Source organism: Miniopterus schreibersii, assembly GCF_964146895.1.
Source record: "Miniopterus schreibersii genome assembly, chromosome: X".
NCBI lineage: Eukaryota > Metazoa > Chordata > Mammalia > Chiroptera > Miniopteridae > Miniopterus > Miniopterus schreibersii.
Window position 1 is genome coordinate 10,239,780 of NC_138104.1, and position 20,183 is coordinate 10,259,962.

At 38.6% G+C, this 20,183-nt stretch overlaps 1 protein-coding gene across 10 annotated transcripts in view; it reads left to right on the forward strand.

Moving 5' to 3' along the window:
- The window catches only part of ENOX2 (ecto-NOX disulfide-thiol exchanger 2), a 300,480-nt gene extending 284,352 nt beyond the window's left edge, over positions 1-16,128 (forward strand). For 7 of the 10 annotated variants that reach the window (XM_081126176.1, XM_081126174.1, XM_081126175.1 and 4 more), the window contains 5 exons: positions 3,826-4,007; positions 6,215-6,322; positions 9,725-9,833; positions 12,442-12,527; positions 14,674-16,128. In XM_081126176.1, the coding sequence (XP_080982302.1) occupies positions 3,826-4,007; positions 6,215-6,322; positions 9,725-9,833; positions 12,442-12,527; positions 14,674-14,805 (617 nt within the window). In that variant the 3' untranslated portion in view covers positions 14,806-16,128. Of the gene's footprint in view, positions 1-3,825; positions 4,008-6,214; positions 6,323-9,724; positions 9,834-12,441; positions 12,528-14,418; positions 14,474-14,673 lie in introns of those variants that run through there. The other 3 variants (XM_081126177.1, XM_081126173.1, XM_081126178.1) reach the window with 2 other exon arrangements.
- Positions 16,129-20,183: the final 4,055 nt, after the last annotated feature.

Below are 20,183 nucleotides of genomic sequence, written 5' to 3' on the forward strand. Positions count from 1 at the left end.
ATTGTTAGGAACATGCTATATGATGACAAGTATCCCAGATGCTGGGAGAGATGACAAGGATATCTATTATTTGGAGTGCTATGAGTCCAAGTCTGTGTGTAACAGTTTTCTCTTCAAAGACACAAAATCTTTGTGATTGCAGCAGAAATTAAAACCAAACATAAATTGAATGTGTCATGCCAAAGGTCTTTTGTAATTTTTTTAAACAAAAATTTAAGTTTTAAAGCAGCCATATCAGGATAATTGCATGGCCATACACAGAAAACAAATGTGGACAGAGAATCATGTCTCAACACTACCAGAAAATATTTCTCACCAAAACCCTTCCTGATACATTGACATTCTCTGCTTTGGATAGACTGTCTGATCACACCATCCTACATCAGTACCTGATTGTTTTAGGAAAATCCTCTAGTTAAAGGCATTGAGTTAAACCTAGCACCTCCCTAAGAGACACGTTCCTTTTAGGACTAAGGAATATTTACCCTCAGAATATGGCTTTCTTCTGTATATTTAATCTTTGTAAAGCACAACTTTTTTTCATTCATTATGTAGAGGATAAATCTTGTCTTTAGAATACCTCTAGAAATCCCTTTAGAAAACTCTTGTTTCACCATTTATAACAAACAACCTTGAAGATTTTATTTTCATTACTTTCTTTTACTTTTTTCTACCCAAAGTCCCTTCCCATAAGTAGCTGACAAAATCCCCACCTTTGTCAAATTGCCTTTCAACATTCTTATATATTTAATATACAGATTTGTAATTTTGATCCATTTTGATAATGTCTCTTTTCCGGGCCTATATTCTGTTAAGAATCAAAAATGGAATAAACTACAAATTTTTCCATTAATTTGGAGTGTAAACAATAGACATTAGTGGAATCTCAATTTTTTCCATAGTTATAATTCTGGAACATGAAAGGTACTCTCCTCTGATTAAATATTTTTGAAATAACTTTATGATTTTTGACCTTGAAAAATGTTTCAGAACCATAAATAATTAAATTTAACCTAGGTTTTCCCGGGTGTCTTAGGTTCTTGTTAAAATTAATAAACTTTAAATTTTGAAGCAGCTTTAGGTTCACAACAAAATTGAACAGGAAGTACAGAGTTCCCAAATACCCCCTACCCTTGCACACACACAGCCTCCACCATTATTGACATCCCGCAGCACAGGTGTACATTTGTTACAATCAGTGAATATGTCTTATCACCCAAAGTCCATAGTTTGCATTAGAGTTCACTCTTGGAGTTGTCCATTGTATATGTTTGGACAGATGTTCAAAATGTATGTATTCACCATTACAGTATCATACAGAATAGTTTCACTGCCCTAAATATCCTCTGTGCTCTGATTGTTCATCCTTCCCTCCCCTCTCTAAACTCTGGAACCACTGATCTTTTCACTGTGCCCATAGTTTTCCCTTTTCCAGAACGTCGTATAGTTGGAATCATACAGTATGTGGACCTTCTAATTGGTTTCTTTCACTTAGTAATATGCATTTATTTTTTTTCTCCAGGTCTTTGCATGTCTTGATTCCTCATTTCTTTTTAGTACTGAGTAATAGTCCATTGTCTTGATATACCACAGTTAGGTTATCCATTCACCTACTAAAGAATATTGTGGTTATTTCCAAGTTTTGGCTATTATGAATAAAGCTGCTATAAAATCCATGTACAGGTTTTGGTGGAGACATAAGTTTTCAGTTCACTTGGGTAAATGCCAAGGACCATGATTGCTGGATTATATGTAAGAGTATGTGTAATTTTATAAGAAACTACCAAACTTTTCCACAATGGCTGCACCATTTTGCATTCCCACCAGCAGTAAAGGAGAGTTCCTGTTTGCTCCACACCCTCACCAGCACTTGGCATTGTCTTTCTTTTGGATTTTGGCAATTCTATTAGGTGTGTAGTAATATCACATTGTGGTTTATAATTTGCAATTCTCTAATGACATATGATGGCACTTACTTGACATCGGTCTACCTTTGATGAGATGTCTGTTCAGGTCTAGTTTTTTGGCATTTGTCATGTTTGATGTTCTCTGAGCGTCCTGGGTCTGTGGTTTGATGTCTGACATTAATTCGGGGAAATTTTCAGCCATTATTGCTTCAAATATTGCTTCTGTTCCTTTCTTTCCCTTTTGATATTCTCATTTCATGTGTGCTACATCTTTTGTAGTTAGTTGTTCCACTGTTTTTGAATATTCTGTTTGGGGTTTTCTTCAGTCTTTTTTTCTCTTTGCTTTTCAGTTTAGGTAGTTTCTATCATCATGTTCTCGAGCTCAGAGGGTTTTTTCCCCCACAGCTTGTCCAGTCTATTAATAAACATGTCAAGAGTATTTTTCATTTCTGTTACAATGTTTTTTATTTCTAGATATCTATTTGGTTCTTTCTTAGAATTTCCATTACTCTACTTCCATTACTCTGTTTTTGCATGTTGCCTACTTTTTCCATTAAAGCCTAGCATACTAATCATAGTTGTTTTAAACTCAAAGTCTGATCATTCCAACTTTCCTGCTATATCTGACTCTGATTCTGATCCCTGTTTAGTCTCTTCAAATTGTTTTTCACCTTTTAGTATTCCTTGTAATTTTTTTGGTTGAAATCTGGACATGTTGTACTAGGTAAAAGGAACTCTAGTAAATAGGACTTAAGTAGTGCAGCAGTAAGGTGTGGGGGAGGGGAATCATTCCATAGTCCTATGATTAGATCTCAGTCCTTTAGTGAGCCTGTACCTCTGGACTGTGAACTTTACAAGTTTTTCTTGGTTTATTTCTCCCCCCTTAGGTAGAACAGGATGAGAAGAGGGGGCTAGAGTTGGATATTTTCCTTCCCCAGGTGATTCAGGCTCTGGTAAAACCAAAGCAGGTTAGACTCTGATAAAATAGTTTCTTCTGAAGTCAGGCCTTTTTAAGAACAGAATGTTTGGGCACACAAAATGTTTTCTATTTCCAACCCCCTCCTGGAAATACAAGGGGATTTTTCTCAGATACTTACTGTGAGGACCTTGTTGAGCTCCTGGAGATAAAACTCATAAAAGTGTAGGGGCCTCACTATGACTGGGACCCCCTTGACATTTTAAGTCTCAGACTTGTCCATATGGTGCCTCCAGCAATTTGCCAATTATAGTTTAGATTTTCTTACTTTGGCACTGGTTCCTGTGGAGGTTTCTGCTCATGGGTTTCTGGTCTGATAAGTTAAGATATTCTGTATTCACCCATCTCTCTCCCCAGTTTTGGGGATAGCAGTTTGCCCTATTATTTCACTGCTCTTATGAATCTAAGAAGAGTTGTTGATTTTTTCAGTTTGTTCAGCTTTTTACATGTTGTTAGGATGGAGTGGCAACTTCTAAGCTATACTAAAAACCAAAGTCTTGTGTTTTAGTTTTTATATCTACTTTTCTTCTATAGGATCAGTCAAGGCTACATTTTTTAAAACAACTATCAGCAGAAATATTGTGTGGACCGTCATCAGTTCAAGACAATTAGCTCTATATTTTCTTATTACAGAGCTCATATCATTTGCTGCAATTCAAAGAAAAGTAGCTGATGTTACCTGAAAATATCTTAGTTATATTTGGGGTGAAGAATATGAAGCACGATGAGGACTTTCATGTGTTGGAATCCTGTATTCAGTTGCAAAAATGGACCTGTGTGCTTTTGTGCCCATCCCTTGCTGCCATGGCCAACTCAGACCTAAAGTTTCTCGTTGAGAGGCTTTTTATGCATGTCATTTAAAATACCAAGTTTTCATGTTAATAAGATGAAGCACAAAGGAATCTGCATATATGGTTTCACTACTTTATATTGATTGTTTAGCCTTAGTATCACAGGCAGAAGCTCTGAAGGAAGAAAATGACAGCCTCCGTTGGCAGCTCGATGCTTATCGGAATGAAGTAGAACTGCTTAAGCAAGAACAAGGCAAAGCCCAAAGAGACGATGACCCAAGCAAGGAACAGCAGTTGAAACTCCTGCAACAAGCCCTGCAAGGAATGCAACAGGTAAACACATTTTGGTTTTCTGAGCTTTTTGAAAGAATAGCATCAGCTCCTCACATGTAAAAGGGCCCCCTGCAAGCAAGTAGAATAGCAAATCTCTTATAATTCTTGGTGCTCTGTTCTCTGGCATACATGAGGAAGGGATTCTGTGTTGTGGTAAATGAAATACTCTGGTTAATACAGCGGTAGCAATGGATCACCAATTTTCAGAAAATGAGCACTTTGTGAAAAATACTTAATAAAACTACACTGAACATAATCTACTTTGGGATCTGGACAGGGCCTCAGGGCCCTTATGAAGAACCACAGATACTTAGATATGAAAAAGTGCTGGTGCATAAGTATCTAGTCAATACAATGCTGAATAATACAGCCTTTTAGAAGGAATGGCAGGAGTCCTTCCCTTGATTTGGATGGAAGCGGGGGTGTTATGGGTTTTTAAGTATCAATGCTTTGGGCATATAATACCAATTTGCTTTTATTTTGTTATGTTATCACAGTCATTTATATGAGTGAGTATACCTGCACGTTTTTCCTGTTATAAAAAGTAAACTAAATAAGTGCATCTAACTGCAACTGCATAAGTACAACGTTGTGTAATAGGTGTTCAATATCTAGAAGTTTCATGCAGTCATCACCACAGTGAGCCTATAATTTAAAAGATACCAACAGCTGTCCTCATAACAGTAAAGGAGTAGTACTTCTGAGTAAGTGTACTATCCTCTTCTGTCTTGCCAGACTACCAGCCATTTTCCTTACAACTTAAATTGTGCAATAGTTTTTTTTTAATTTATTGGGGTGACATTGGTTTGCAAAACAATATGTTTTAAGTGTAAATTCAGTAAGACATCATCTGCACGCCTCATCATGCGCCCATTGCCCCAAGCAAAGTCTCTTTCTGGCCCCATTTTCCGCCCCTTTGCCCACCTCCACCTAAAAATTGTGCAATAATTTTTTAATTGTATGCCTTAGAATTATCTAGAACAAAGCTTATTGCTGCTTGGAAATCACAAATTGTAAACAGGTAGTCTCTTCTGGCACTAAGAGCCCCATATTCCTATTACTTATGCTACCATTGTCTTCATGTGTGACAAACAATATCACATTAATATTTCACCTTTCCTATTAGCAAAATGTGTGAAGGAATGCTTACCTTTATTTTACTATCACCATGGAGTTTAATTAGAACATGCAAATTACATCAGAGATCTTTGCACCGAAAATTGCATCTCCTCAGCTAGACTTCAAAGAATTTTGACAGTGCACATTATACTGTGTCTTTTAGCCCTTCCAGTGGTCTTTTGCAAACCTCTGAAAAGCAAGACTTTGGAAACATTTTCTTGTTTTGTTCTCTTACCTTGATTTTGAAACCATTCCACATAAGGAGAGTTCTGCAATTTAAGTGCAATTTTAAAATGATGAGCTTTTTTTTTCTCTCTCATTTCATCACTTCAAAGACTCAGTGAGACAATTTGGTCTCTAACTCCTAAAAAATTAATTTCACTCATTTTGATTACTTTTTATTAGAAAATAGCCTTGTAAACACTGATAAAATTTCTCCCATATTATCCCAAAATGATGTATAGTCTAATATGGTGATTACAAACATGGACTAGAGGGTTGATGCAACCTGGGACTAAATCCCAGCTCTGCCGCTGAATGACCTTAGGCAAACCACTAACCTTCTCTAAGCTCAGGATTATGTATCATGGGAAAATTGTGAGGCTTAAATGAGATAATGGGTATGGAACGCTTTGCCCAGTGCTTGGCACATCTTAAATGCTAAATAACAGTATTTGTTGTAATCATAAATAATGGTGAATCTAGGCTTGGCTTGGAAAATGGATATTTGCAAGGATGCTTTACAGCATTAAATTCAGTTCTATGCAGCAATCAAGATATTGTCCACACGGTATTAACTGCACTCTTCCCTTACCCCTGGCTGAAATAGGAAAATTAAGTGATTAGATCAGTCAGTTTCTTAGACTCTTTCTAAAATATTAACAAATACAAAGGAAGTTCATAAGAGCCAAATAAAAATAACTTTAAGTTAAAAGTATCTTGATTTTCCCTTTAGTATCTCTGCATAGAGAAATGATTATGTGTGCTGGAGTAAAGTGAGGCAGACCAGCCTAATATATAATCTCAGCCAAGGTTATTAAGTGAAATGTGACTCCTTAAGATTTGATTGTCTTTGGTCTTTCTTGTAGCATCTACTCAAAGTCCAAGAGGAATACAAAAAGAAAGAAGCTGAACTTGAAAAAATCAAAGATGACAAGTTACAGGTGGAAAAAATGTTGGAAAATCTTAAAGAAAAGGTACATGAGTCCTAAGTGAACCTTTTTGCTTGCCCATTTCCCCCTTTCCAGTGACAATAAAATGCCCTGGAAGTTGCTACAATAGGAAAATGTTTGGAATGTTTAGCTGATTGGGGATTAAAAGCCCCATCTCCAAGGTAATTCTTGAATCAAGGGCTCTGCTTTTAAGTGTGAGTCCTTGGTATTTATAAGCGTTCTGGAGAGTGTACTTTTCAATGAATAAAAAATCAATACATCCCTAAAATTCCTCAGTCTTCCCTCTTGGAGAAGACCAGTATACACCTTATCTTGTCAAGACCAGAGTACACACTTGATCTTGTCAAGCAAATAACAACATAGAAAACTCCTGTGACACGAGTACCTTTAATTAAACATATCATTAAAAGAAGAAACACAGAGCAACTAGAACGTTGACATTTTTGTGTGGACACTCCATCTAGTGTAATAATGAACAGTTGCAGGTGACATAGCTATAACCAAAAAGGGAGAAACCTTGGAAAGCAAACAAGGAGACACAGTATTCTAAAGCTAGATAATAGTAACGTGGAAGGCAAGATGGGACTTGGCCTAATGAGAACCTGCAGTGATAAGAAACACCAGTGAGGACCTCTGAGAGAGCCTGCTAACATCTGGATGGATTAATGTATCACAGCCATGAATGAGGTGACCAGTCTGTTTAAGGATGCGAAAGTCTACTAATGGTGTCTCCATCATACCTCTCTAATGTCTCTTATGCCTGAACATTCAACTAAAGTTATTCTCTGATAAGGAAGGCTCATTGACCGAAATTGACCGATTTTAATGTCTTGGAAGGAAGAGATTAGGATCTTACACCAAGAGCGAGAAATCAACAATGCTCCACTTCCACAAGAGCTCATGCTCTTTAACTTGTGTGCTCAGCTCGGGAAGATGCAAGGCACGCTGGGCATGTGTGCCAGCGTAGAGACTTCCCCCAGAGTGCCATTAAGAACTGGCAACCTTGGTGTAGTTGAAATGAATGATTAAAAGTGTTTTATTCTGGAGACCATTTGCAATACGCTTTTAATTCATCCACCTCGTAAAACCAACTCACTTCCCAGTTTTGTGTATGCTATTAAAGAAACAAGCATAATCCCAGAGAAATTTATTTATCAAGCTTTTAATTGAAAAGTACCAAAGCTGCTCTATTTATCAGGACTTTCCTCTTACTATCAGAGCTTCTAAAATGTCCCAGAGCTGCTACATAGCTGTTTTGCTTCTTACATAAAATGGAGTGTGTAGCCAAAGGCCTACAGATAGACATGGGATTATGCTAATGGCATTAAGCTTAAAATCACCCTTTGGGATTGACATCGCAAATTGACTTAAGGGCATTTTTAGTGCTTTAGTGTAAGCAGCTTTCTCTTTGTAAAGTATTTCATTTAAAGAAGCAAGAGGTCAAATGACATAGAAGAAACTTGCCATATTGTGCATAAGTTTAAGTGTTTCCCAGTCTGAAACTGAGTATATCATGACGTACCAGCTAAAGATGACAAGGAAAGAGATCCAACTGATAATCAGGAAAATGTGAGTCAGAATATGTTTTTTCCTGTTATTTTAAGCAAAGCTTTGTTCAGAAAAAATCATGACAGTTCATTATAAACTGATCTTCTCTGGGAAGCTGATTTGTGACCAAATATTTAAACCTGACACAATTAGGTTAGGAAGCAAAGTACCATCACATTAGACTGCAAAAGTAATTTTAGGTTGAAAGGAAAGCAATAAGTTTTGGTGAGAAGGGATTTTTGTTTGTTTGTTTTTGTTTGGGTTGCTTCACTGTAAACCACAGTGTGACTTATTGTCAGTGATTTGCAATATAACAACGTGACTTATATCTACTACAGAAAGAACTACCTCTTTCAATCTGCTAGTAAAATTCAAGGTGATAAGCATCCCTTCAATATGCCTTCTAATTTTTTAAATGCCAGCTATATAATAAAGCTGAAGTCAACTTTCAGTAAGGCTACATTTCTATTCCAGATGGCTAGAACTTCTCAGGATGTCTTCATATCTTAAATCACCCAGGATCTGTTAAACTCTCACACTTAAGAAATGGTTTCCTAGATCCTTTAATGTTGTAAGGGGGTTAGAAGCAGATGTACAGCCCATGGCTTAGAAGTGAGCCAGTACTCTAAATCAGACTTGGCATGGTAGTTACTGCCTGGATTGGATTCTAAAGGCCAAAGATTGAGCAGGTCATCAAGAAAGGTTTCCCTTCTCACTACATCCAGGAAGCCTGTAAATCCAAAAAACAACATGCCTGGCAGCATAGACCATTCATTTGGTTCAGAGGCAGCATCCTGGAAGCTTTGAAGACATCTTTAAAGAAAACAGAAGGAAATCTGTCCCTGCTGAGGGCTTGCAGAAGGGAAGAAGTGACAGGGCATCTGAGTCAGGCGTGATCTGCGCCGCCCCAGGAGCATAGCCCCTGCATTTTCTTCTACAATAGCAGTGAGACTGAAGCAGTGGTTTCTTTTATTCCTTCTTCTGAAGGCTTCCCTTCACATTTAGAGTACAGACAAGATGCTCTCAGTATCCAAAAAGAGAAAGATCCATGAAAGGTCTGGAGGTATTTTTCAATTTTATTGCTGGTCGTGAATTTCATCTGAATATCTCTTATGAAACATACCTGCCATTGCTCAGAAAGAGGAAACTCTCAACAACAAAGAATGCCACTAAGTAATGATATTTAGGGTTATGGCAATTTCTTGCTGGAAAGTCAGGAATATCCTAACCAATAATGTCCTTATCAGAGAGAAGAGACAGAGAGAGAATTGATAGTTAATAAATAGGGACTCTATTTTTTTAGTTTAAAAGCCAAAAGTTGATTACCTGCTAAATTGTATATTAGCTAAATTGTAGATTCTCCATTCAGAGATGGGACTTCCCTTAGGAAAATGTGGGCCTAAAATAAGAAAAAAATGCCCCTTTTAACAGTGAATGGGTTGGGATGAAATCCAGCCTCTACCACTTCACAGCAATGTGATATTAGGTAATTTACCTTATTTATCTGAGCCCCACTTTTCTCATCTGTAGAATGGAGATAATATATGCCTAGCAGGGTCTGGCATCTAGGAAACAGTAAATGTTGAGTCTGGTCCTCGAGATTACTTGTATAGAGTCAAGAGTGATGAAGGCAGAAAACTGAAACTCGTGACAATGAATGTCTAATTTTTTCTGTTATGAAGCCATTGTATAAAGGAGCTTTGGATTGTCTGGGGTGCTTTTGTAATTTATGCTGTCTTCCTTCTTCCCCTTCAATAATCACAATTGGACAGTATTGCTTTCAGAGTGCTGCGTTACAAAAGTTCCCTGTTGTCATTGAAACCAAGCCTGTTATCAAATATAAGGTGAACTGACCCAGGAAGCATATTATTCCCACAGGAAAATGGTGCTTCTGGACTGTGTGCATCAAGCCAGGATAGCGACTGCCCTCTTGAGAAGACCATGAACAGCAGTCCTATCAAATCGGAACGTGAAGCGCTGCTAGTGGGTAAGGAAGCTAAAGACGCTCACATACGGTGTAGAGAATGCAGTGCAGAGGAGGATGGGCCTGCCTCAGATGAACAAGTGCACCCCAAGCATTTATGAAGCATGACAGTGCAAGAACCCAGAGTCCTGAGGACTACAGGATAAGGTCAAGTACAGATTTCAATAAAAACGGTAACAGCAGCTCCCAGCCCTCTTCAAGCTCCTCGTGGCCACTGCCACATCAAGTGTAAAGGCATAAGCACTATGCCTAGACAGGCTCCACTAGAGAAGCACATTATAGATTTTTAAAATCTCTATGCAAGGCTAGCTGAGCCTTTCTCAGTCCCATTCAAGGGACAGTGCAGACACTGCACAGCAGAGAGCTTTTCCATGTGAGCCTCCGGAGGAAGTGTTTGCCTCTCTTAAGTTTTCCAGGTTACTGGCAGATGATTCAGAAGGTTGTCTAAGGTGCTGGGCGCTGGTGGACTCTGATGAAATAAATGCTAGAATTGCCCTCATTATATAGAAATTCATTCAAAGAGGCAAGATTGCATACATGGATAAGGAATCCGACAGACCTGGCTTCCTGTTTTGACTCCACCATTTCCATTCTGAGCTTTAGTTCTTCCATCTGCAAAATGGTCATAATAATATTACCTGTTTCAAAGGACAGCTGTGAGTATTAAATATAATAATTCATCAAAATCATTTTATACAGTGCCAAGCCCATAAGACCTCAATAAATGCAAACCATTTGGCACTTGCAGCACTATTCACAGATGTTTGTTTACTTACATTCCATTTGGAGAACAGTGGCCAACTGATATCCTATAAAATATTTTGTCATTTAAAAGGGGCTGATCTTGGGCCTCAGCAGATAATTCCTACCTGCCTTCTGGGAATCTGAGCCACACAGTAGCCCCACCCCTATCTCAAAAGTTCTCCACACTGATCGGCTTCTGCATATTTTTAAAATATCTGCCTCCTTTGGTAATGGATATTATACTCAGATTTAACAGTTTGATATGTTAATAAAGATGCACAGGGGGATCTGCCATTGAGTCTTCAAGAAAAGTGACAGCTTATTTCCATTTTCCAACTCAAAGTTCTTTAACAAATTGGCATGGCAACTGGGAGACCTGTCAGAGAAGAGCTGGGGGTAGGAGGAAGCTTCTGTAAATGGATAATTCTAGAAACAAAGATTCTTAAGATAAGTGTTTCTTGTTTTGTTTTTCTAAGGAAAGTAGTCCTGGGCTGACAGTGAAAATGGAAAATCTATTTTTTAAATTGGTTCTTTGGGTATGAACCAACAAAGCTGCTCAGTGTTTTGAAACCTATAGAGTTGTTTGTTGGCATTTGACAGCCCATCTTGACCAAAGCATCTATAATTCCTTTGAAAATGGACTGTCTTCTTCAGAATTTAAGTTTCTCAACTTGAGTCAGTGTTTAGAGATCCAATTTGCCTCGTCATTTAAGACTAAAGAAGTGTTATAAGTAATAACATCCATTTTGAACAGATTTGGAGTCCTACCATTAGTTCCTCCTGTATTCCCCAACCTATTCCCTTGCCATCTAATATTTGGAGGATTTTAACAAAGAACTGATTTGAACTTCAAGCTACAATTTAAACTTATGATATTCTTTGTCAGTCTCTAAAAGGGACAGATAGGTTGTAGTTTATGAAGTAAATCATACTTAGCTTTTATTTCCTGGCAGTTTTTAGCAAATTCAATTCTGGGTCTATTTGAGGTACCTACAATCTTATAAAAGGAGATGAATTCAAAAAAATGTAAAGAAAGAAATAGTAGACTTTTGAACAAAAGAAGTATTAGAACAATTAACCTGGTGGACAGAACAATCAAGGCAGTATGTGTAGCTGCCAATCACCCCATAGTTACACTGAGTAGACATTATGACCATTCCTAAAAGCTGTAAACTGCCATGAGAATTCTGAGATTCAGGGGTTTGAGCACAAACAAAATGCTAGTGACTACTTGAGTGGGAGAGGGGAGTAGTTTGGCTTTTCTTATGGAGATAGTTACAGAATAAAACTCTTAATACAATCAGCAAATTCTCTTGTGAGAGGCATAAGGTTAATCAGGCAAAGTACATGATTTGTACTTTTATCAGAACAAGACATTATTAAAGCATAAGAGGCTAAAGTCCAATTTAAAGACTGTGCAGAGGAACTGTAAAAACCTAGCACAATCTAAATTCATTGTAAAATTCAAAATTCATTGCAAAATGTAGAACTTGGGTCATCTTTAGCCATCAAAAACAATGGAAGTGACTCCTCAAATGCCAGCTTTTCTACATGTTACGTCATGTAGTGAGACGCAGTATATTAAGAGTGATTGTCTGGGTTCAAATACCAGCCCTGCCACTTAGCTGCTGTGTGACCTTGGGCAAATTGCTTAAATTTTCTGTGCCTCAGTGTCTCATGTGTGAAATGGGGATGGTAATACCTACTTCACAGGGTTGTTGTAAAAACTGAATGAGTAAAATAGATGTAAACTTAGAATAGTGCATAATACGTTGTACATATTGAGTTAGCTCTTGCTATACATTATCGTGTGGCATCTCAAAGAATACATTGCTCAAGTGTAACCTCCATGGTATTGTCTTTATAGGGATTATCTCCACATTCCTTCATGTTCATCCATTTGGAGCAAGCATTGAATATATCTGTTCCTATTTACACCGTCTAGATAATAAGGTATGTGGGGACCTGAAATGGGATGTAAGGTTCTTTGTGAAGAGGTGACCTTGCCTTCCTCAAGCATAGATAAATCATTACTAATTGCTCTAAAGAAATGTCCCTCAGCTATTCTGTCACTGTGATCCTGTGTGGAGCCTCTCTCTGGCAAGTAGGATGACCATCTGTCTCTATTTGCTTGGGACTGAGTGGTGTTCTGGGACTTGGGACTTCCAATGCTGAAAATGGGGGAATCCTGGGCAAACCTGAATGAGTTGGCCACCCAACTTCCAAGATACATCTTAAAAGAATTAACGCCCAGCAGAACTGAGGAGGACCCTCCCTCCAGCTCCAGGAAAACTTAGGGTGATGGCAATTTGGGGTTTCTATAAGGATTCCCTAGTGTCAAGCCCTAGTGCCCAGGTTCACAGTTAAGAAGGTTACTACTAACCTAACGATGACCACCTCAAGCAAACCCTAAAGGGGTCCACAGATTGGTTTTTGTTTTTATATTGATGTGAGTGTGTGTGTGTGCGCGCGCGCGAGAGAGAGAGAGAGAGAGAGAGAGAGAGAGAGACATGGGAGGGAGATAATGCACAGAATTAGGAACTCAAAGCATTCCCTACTCCTATCACTTTTCCTTTGTGAACTAATGCATGTATGGAGAATTCTGGTCTGGTAGCAGCCACTTCTGCCTCACTCCCCAAAAGGCTTTGCAACTTCAGTAGGCCTGCCAGCAGCATCACCAACACTGATCTGCTGCCATTCAGCTGGCTACAAACACAGGCCTCTCCATTATGACTGATACCAGCTCTTTCCAACAGAAAGCTCAGAGTTAGAAAACAGTGTGGAGGTTCCTGAAAAAATTAAAAATGGAACTGCCTTATGACTCAGCCATTCCACTTCTGGGTATATATCTGAAGAAACTCAAAACACTAATTCGAAATAATACATGCACCCCTATGTTCACTGCAGCATTATTTACAATAGCCAAGATATTGAAGCAACCCAAGTGCCCATCAGTAGATGAGTGGATAAAAAAGCAGCGGTACATTTACACAATGGAATATTATTCGACCATTAAAAAGAATGGATTCTTACCATGTGTGACAGTATGGATGGACCTAGAGGGTATTATGTTATGTGAAATAAATCAGACAGAGAAAGACAAAAACCATATGATTTTACTTATATGTGGAATCTAAAGAAGAAAATAAACAAATTAGAAACAGTCTCATAGATGCAGAGAACACACTGATGGTTGCCAGAGGGGAGGGAAGTGGGCTACTGGGCGAAATAGGTGAAGGCATTAAAGAAGTACTAATTGGTAGTTACAGAATAGTCACGAGGATGTAAGGTACAGCATAGAGAATATAGTCAATAATATTGTAATAACTATGAATAGTGCCAGGTGGGTACTGGAAATATCAAGGGGAACGCTTTGTAAAGTATATGATTGTCTAATCACTATGCTGCACACCTGAAACTAATACAAAATAATATTGAATAAACTGTAATTGAAAAATTAAATTATATAAGGTTATACAATTAGTAGTATTTTAATACATTTTTATTAATATAAAAAGGCATGATAAATAAATCTCAAAAAAGAAAGAACACTAAGTGGTGATCAATCTCAAAAACATCATTTGAAGCAAAGAAACGAGTCACAAAAGACTATATATTGTATGATTGCACATATGTGAAATTTTCAGAAAATGCAAAACCACAATGAAAAAATCTAAGTGAGGACTGAATACAAGAGGGCACAAAGGAACTTTTTGGAGGTGACGGAATGTTCTAAAACTGAATTGTGCTAAGAGTTGTAAAATTGTATAAATTTACTAAAATTCCTCAACATGTAAAATAAGTGAATTTATTGTATGTAAATTATACTTTATGTTTTATTTAGTAAAGCAGTTATGAAATACATAAATAAAAAAAGTTCAGTGCACTCTGTCTAGTGGTCACAACAGAAGAAGGCTGCCACCTGGGAGCCACTCACCCAGTACATTCATATGTACAAGGAGGGAGCCGAGGTCAGCCCTACCCCTGACGTCGCACGTGTCCGCATCAGCGCCCTAAAGTAGGCAACACTGTGGGGGGAAAGAGCCAGATTAGGAAGGTGAAACTTGTTTTGAATGGAGATGTACTCTCTGTCCCGTAGATCTGCACGAGTGATGTGGAATGTCTCATGGGCAAACTTCAGCATACCTTCAAGCAAGAAATGACTGGAGTTGGAGCCAGTCTGGAAAAGAGATGGAAATTCTGTGGCTTTGAGGGCTTGAAACTCACCTGAATTCATCTGCCTAACAACCTGGGATCCTGAAAATAAATGTGTTGGACAAGCTTAGAAAGTGATTTGTATTTTCAATAGTTTTCAAGTGGAAATTGCTTTAAATTTGTCAATTCATTCCTGGAGTCTATTTTAACTTAAAATAAGGATCCTACAGCAGCACCTCAAGCTACAGGCCCTAAAAAGAAATTGACTCAAACCTCAAGTGCTGTAACTTTCTCCCTTTCTGTCAATTGTCTATTTTATTAGTAGTATTGAAAAAGGCCTGAGGCTGAAGAGTATTTGGGGTGTCTTTGATGTCTGTACTACTGTTGTGGACTTTGGTATTTTTTAAACACTGTTAACTGAAATATTTTGATGATTTGTGTGTGATTTATGTTTCAAAACTTCTCTGACATTAATGTTGCTACTGCTGAGAGGAATGTGAGGAGCACTAGGTACTCCATAACTGACTTTGTCTTTCCTATCCCTAGTAAGTAACACGTCAGTGTCTTCTAGAAGGTGCTTGACCAGGTTCACCTTTTAAAAGACAAAGCATGATTTGTGGCTCTTGCAAAATTACTGTCAAACAAAAGTTGGCAACTGTTCTAAACTTATTTTCTCTAATATATCAAATAAAAGATTTATTTCAGAATTTTTTTTAAAAAATCTAGGTGTATGTGCAGAAAGCAAGTGGCCAGTATGACTGGCACGTGTATGTGCTATTCAGAATCACCTTGTAAATAGTCTGCTTTTAAAGGAGGGCATGTTTAGTTTTCTATGAACTAAAACGTGTGTTCGTATACGCACATGCACACACACATTAGCAAAAGGGATTTATTTTAATGTTTTCCCTCTGGCCTTCTTACAAAATCTGTTGGTCCCTTTTCTTCTATTGTCAGTGTGTTGAGTTGCAAACTGTACTGCTGTAAATACTGTGTTTACTTTGTGCTGAATGTTTTCAAAGAGCTGATATGAGTATTGATAGAAAACTCTTGGTAATGAATTGGGCCAGTGTGTGTGAGGCTTCCTGCAAATAGGTCAGCTCCACCTGGAGCACCAGGGACACCTCCAGATTGCAATATCAGTGCTTGATGGAAAAGAAAGGGAAAAACTGAGGATTTGGGGCTAATATCCTAAGTCAGAGATGATCTTTTCTTTTGTGGTGTTGCTGGTGCCTATAATAACACAAGCATGCCCTCCCTTGAGTCTTGATTCAAAATAACTGAATGTACTAAGTAAGCAAAGCCGATGAAGAGTATTTCAGGAAAATACTTTGTAAATGAGATATCAGTAGTGTTCAAAGTTGTATTTTTGAAAGATAAATATTCTTTTTTTATACCTCAATTTGGTGTTCTGTTTTGAATTACTTACTCTCTAAGTAATCCTTCAGTAAATCATTTCTGTTTCTTCCTTTCAGTTACTGGGATGTTGGAAGAAGATGCTAAACCTGCTGCCTTGACAACTAGAAATAGGGTTCCATGGCAGCCCATTCATGCTGAAGCTGGCCTCCCCCTTAAGCACCCAGCTGTTGAACCAGCAGGAAGCTAAGGTTATTTTTACACTAGTTTCCTCACTGAAGCATCTCTGTCATCAACACTACAGAAGGCTTTTATTCATCTGTCTAAGAGGTCCTGGAATGTATTATTTTAACAATATCAATGAACTCAAAGGAAATTTGCCACTTATCAATTATTTTTTTCTTTTTTGTATGCTTAATAGATATTTTTAACTTTATTTTCATTGCTGACACTATTACAGATGTCCCCATTTCCCCCCTCCTTTGCCCACCTCCACCCAGCCCTCACCACCCTTTCCCTCTGGCCATCACCACACTGTTGTCTGTCTCTATGGGTTATGCATAAAGGTTCTTTGGCTAATCTCATCACCTTTCATCCAGCCCGCTCCTGTCCCTTCCCCTCTAACAGCTATCGGTCTGTTCCATGTATCTATTCCTGTATTTCTATTTTGATCATCAGTTTATTTTGTTAATTAGATTCCACATATAAGTGAGATCATATGGCGTTTGTCTTTATCTGACTGTCTTATTTCACTTAGCCATAATAATTTCCAGGTACATCCATACTGTCACAAAAGGTAAGATTTCCTTCCTTTTTAAGGCCACGTACTATTCCATTGTATAAATGTATAACAGCCTTTTTTATTCACTCACCTACTGATAGGCACTTGGGCTGTTTCCAGATATTGGCTATTGTAAATAACACTGCTATGAAAATAGGGGTGCATATATTCTTTCTGATGGGTGTTTCAAAATTCTTAGGATATATTCCCAGAAGTGTGATTGCTGAGTAAAAAGGCAGTTCTGTTTTTAATTTTTTGAGGAAACTCCACATTGTTTTCCACAGTGGCTGCCCCAGTCTGCATTGCCACCAGCAGTATACTAGGGCTCCTTTTTCTCCACATCCTTGACAGCACTTGTTGTTTGTTGATTTATTGATAGTAGCCATTCTGACAGGTGTGAGGTGATGACTCATTGTGGTTTTAATTTGCATCTCCCTGATGATTAGTGATGTTGAGCATTATTTCATATGTCTATTGGCCATCTGTATGTCCTCTTTGGAGAAGTGTCTACTGGAGTCCTTTGCCCATTTTTTTTTTATTAATTTATCTTTATTGTTGAAAGTATTACAGATGTCCCCTTTTTCCCCCCCCATTGATCCCCTCCACCTGGCATCCACCCCACTCCCAGACCTTCCCCACAATGTCTGTGTCCATGGGTTGTGCTTACAGACATACAAGTTCTTTGATTAATCTCTCCCCACCCACTTCCCCACTCCCACCTTCCCTCTGAGATCCCTCAGTCTGTTTCATGCTTCTGTGTCTTTGGATCTATTTTGTTCATTAGTTTATTTTATTTATTACATTCCACATATGAGTGGGATTATGTGGTACTTGTCTTTCTCTGACTGGCTTATTTCGCTTAGTATAATACTCTCCAGTTCCCTCCATGCTGTCCCAAAGGATAACTGATCCTTCATTTTTACAGCTGCATAGTATTCCATGGTGTAAATGTACCACAGCTTTGTAATACATTCATCTATTGATGGGCACTTGAGAAGAATGTATGTTCTGCAGCTTTGGGGTGGGATATTCTGTAAATGTCAATTAAATCCTTCTGATCTAGTGTGTCATTTAGGGTCACTGTTTCCTTGTTGATTTTTTGTCTGGAAGATTTATCCAGTGAAATCAGTGGGGTATTAAAGTCCCCTAGTATGACTGTCTTGCTGTCAATCTTTCCCTTAAAGTCCTCTAGAAGTTTTTTATAAATTTAGGTGCTCCTATATTGGATGCATATATGTTTATTGGGGTTATATCCTCTTGTTGGATTCATCCTTTTAGTATTATGTAGTGACCGTCCTTGTCTCTCGTTATGATCTTCATTTTAAAGTCCATTTTGTCCGATATGAGTATTGCTACCCTAGCTTTTTTTTTTTGCTTTTTTTTTTTTCATTCCCATTTGCGTGGAAAAATTTTTTTTTATCCCTTCACTCTCATCGTGTGTGAGTCTTTTGTTTTGAGGTATATCTCTTGTAGACAGCATATATTTGGGTCATGTTTTCTTATCCATTCAGTCACCCTATGTCTTTTTCTTGGAGCATTTAATCCATTTACATTTAAGGTTATTATTGAAAGATACTTATCTACTGCCATTTTAATTCTTTATGCCTATGTTTCTCTCTCTCTCTATTTCCACTTTTAATTACAGCAGTTCCTTTAACACTTCCTGTAATGCTGGTTTGGTGGTGATAAACTCCTTTAGCCTTTTTTGGTCTAGGAATAGAGTAGCCTTGGTTTCAGATCCTTGTTTTGCATTACCTTGAATACTTCATGCCATTCCCTTCTGGCCTGTAGAGTTTCTGATAAGAAGTCGGATGACAGTCTTATGGAAGCTCCTTTGTAGGTAACAAATTGCTTTTCTCTTGCTGCCTTTAATATTCTCTCTGTCTTGAATTTTTGGCATTTTAATTATGATGTGTCTGGGCGTGGGCCTCTTTGGATTCTTCTTGCTTGGGACTCTCTGTGCCTCCTGAACTTGAGTGACTTTTTCCTTCACTAGGTTAGTGAAGTTTTCTGCCATTATTTCTTCAAACAGGTTCTCTAACCCTTACTTACTTTCAACCTCCTCTGGCACTCCTATAATACAAATATTGTTATGTTCCCACAGCTCCCTTAAACTGTCCTCCTGTTTTTTAATTGTTTTTTCTTTTTGGATCTCTGATTCAGTGATTTTTTTCTACCCTGTCTTCTAAATCACTGATCCAGTCCTCAGTTTCCTCTAATCTACTGTTTATTCCTTCCAATGTATTCTTTATTTCTATGTCATTCCTAATTTTCTTCATAGTTTCCATATCTTTTTTCATGCTGTTGAGCATCCTAACAATCAGTATTCTAAACTCTGTATCTGAGAGATTGCTTATCTCTATTTCATTCAGTTCTTTTTCTGGAAACTCCTCTTGTTCTTTCATTTGGGGCTTGTTTTTTTGTCTCCCCATTTTGGCTGCCTGTTTTAGTTTGTTTCTGTGTATTAGGTACATCTGTTAGGACTCTCAGTGTTTTTGGCGGGTCTCTGGCCCAGGCCAATGTCAGACGCTGTTTGTGGCTGGCCCTGAGTATCCTGTTTGGAGCTATCAACAACTCACGGCTTGAGGTTTCCTCTGCTGGGGCTGGGTGCGGTTGGACAGGACCAAGATGCACACCAAAGTCTGCTTTTCCAAAACCTGGGTCCAGAAGCAGATCAGGCAAAGACTCAAGGCACTCTGAAGTCTGCCTCTGGCTGCAGACTGATTAATCTGATTCTCTTAATGAGCCTCAGGCTGTAGAAACTCCACAAGGTGGGGTGGCTGATTGTTATCAGTCTCTTAATGAGCCTCAGGCTATAGAAACTCCTCTGGGTAGGGATGAGAGGTTTTCCAGCAGGGTGGAGCAATTGCTTCCCCTCAGGCAAAAGCAGCAAATTGCCTGAGAAAGATGTCCTCTCCAGTATGGCGGAATGACAGGAATCCAGAGGGGTGCCCTTTGAGCTCTAGCTCCAGAGCCCACAACGCTAGACTCCCCTCACACAGCTCCAGTCCACTCTGCCCTCCTTCTGCTGGAGCCCAAGGTGAGTGGCTGCACACGAAACTTTGTGTGTTGGCTCTTTAAGAGGGCGCCTGCATTTTCAGCCATCTCTCCCTGGCTGACAGAAACCCTGCTGCTTTTCACAGCCAGTTGTTATGTGGGCACCTTTCTTAGTTCTGGTGCTCTTGGCTGGGAAGCCTAGTGTGGGATTTAGGCCCCAGAGTCTTCAGTGGAAACCCCCCACAGCTGAGATAGCCCTCGGGACCTTCAGCTGCTGCCTGTGGGGGCCCAGCCAGCCCTCTCATGCCTCTGCACTTCCTACC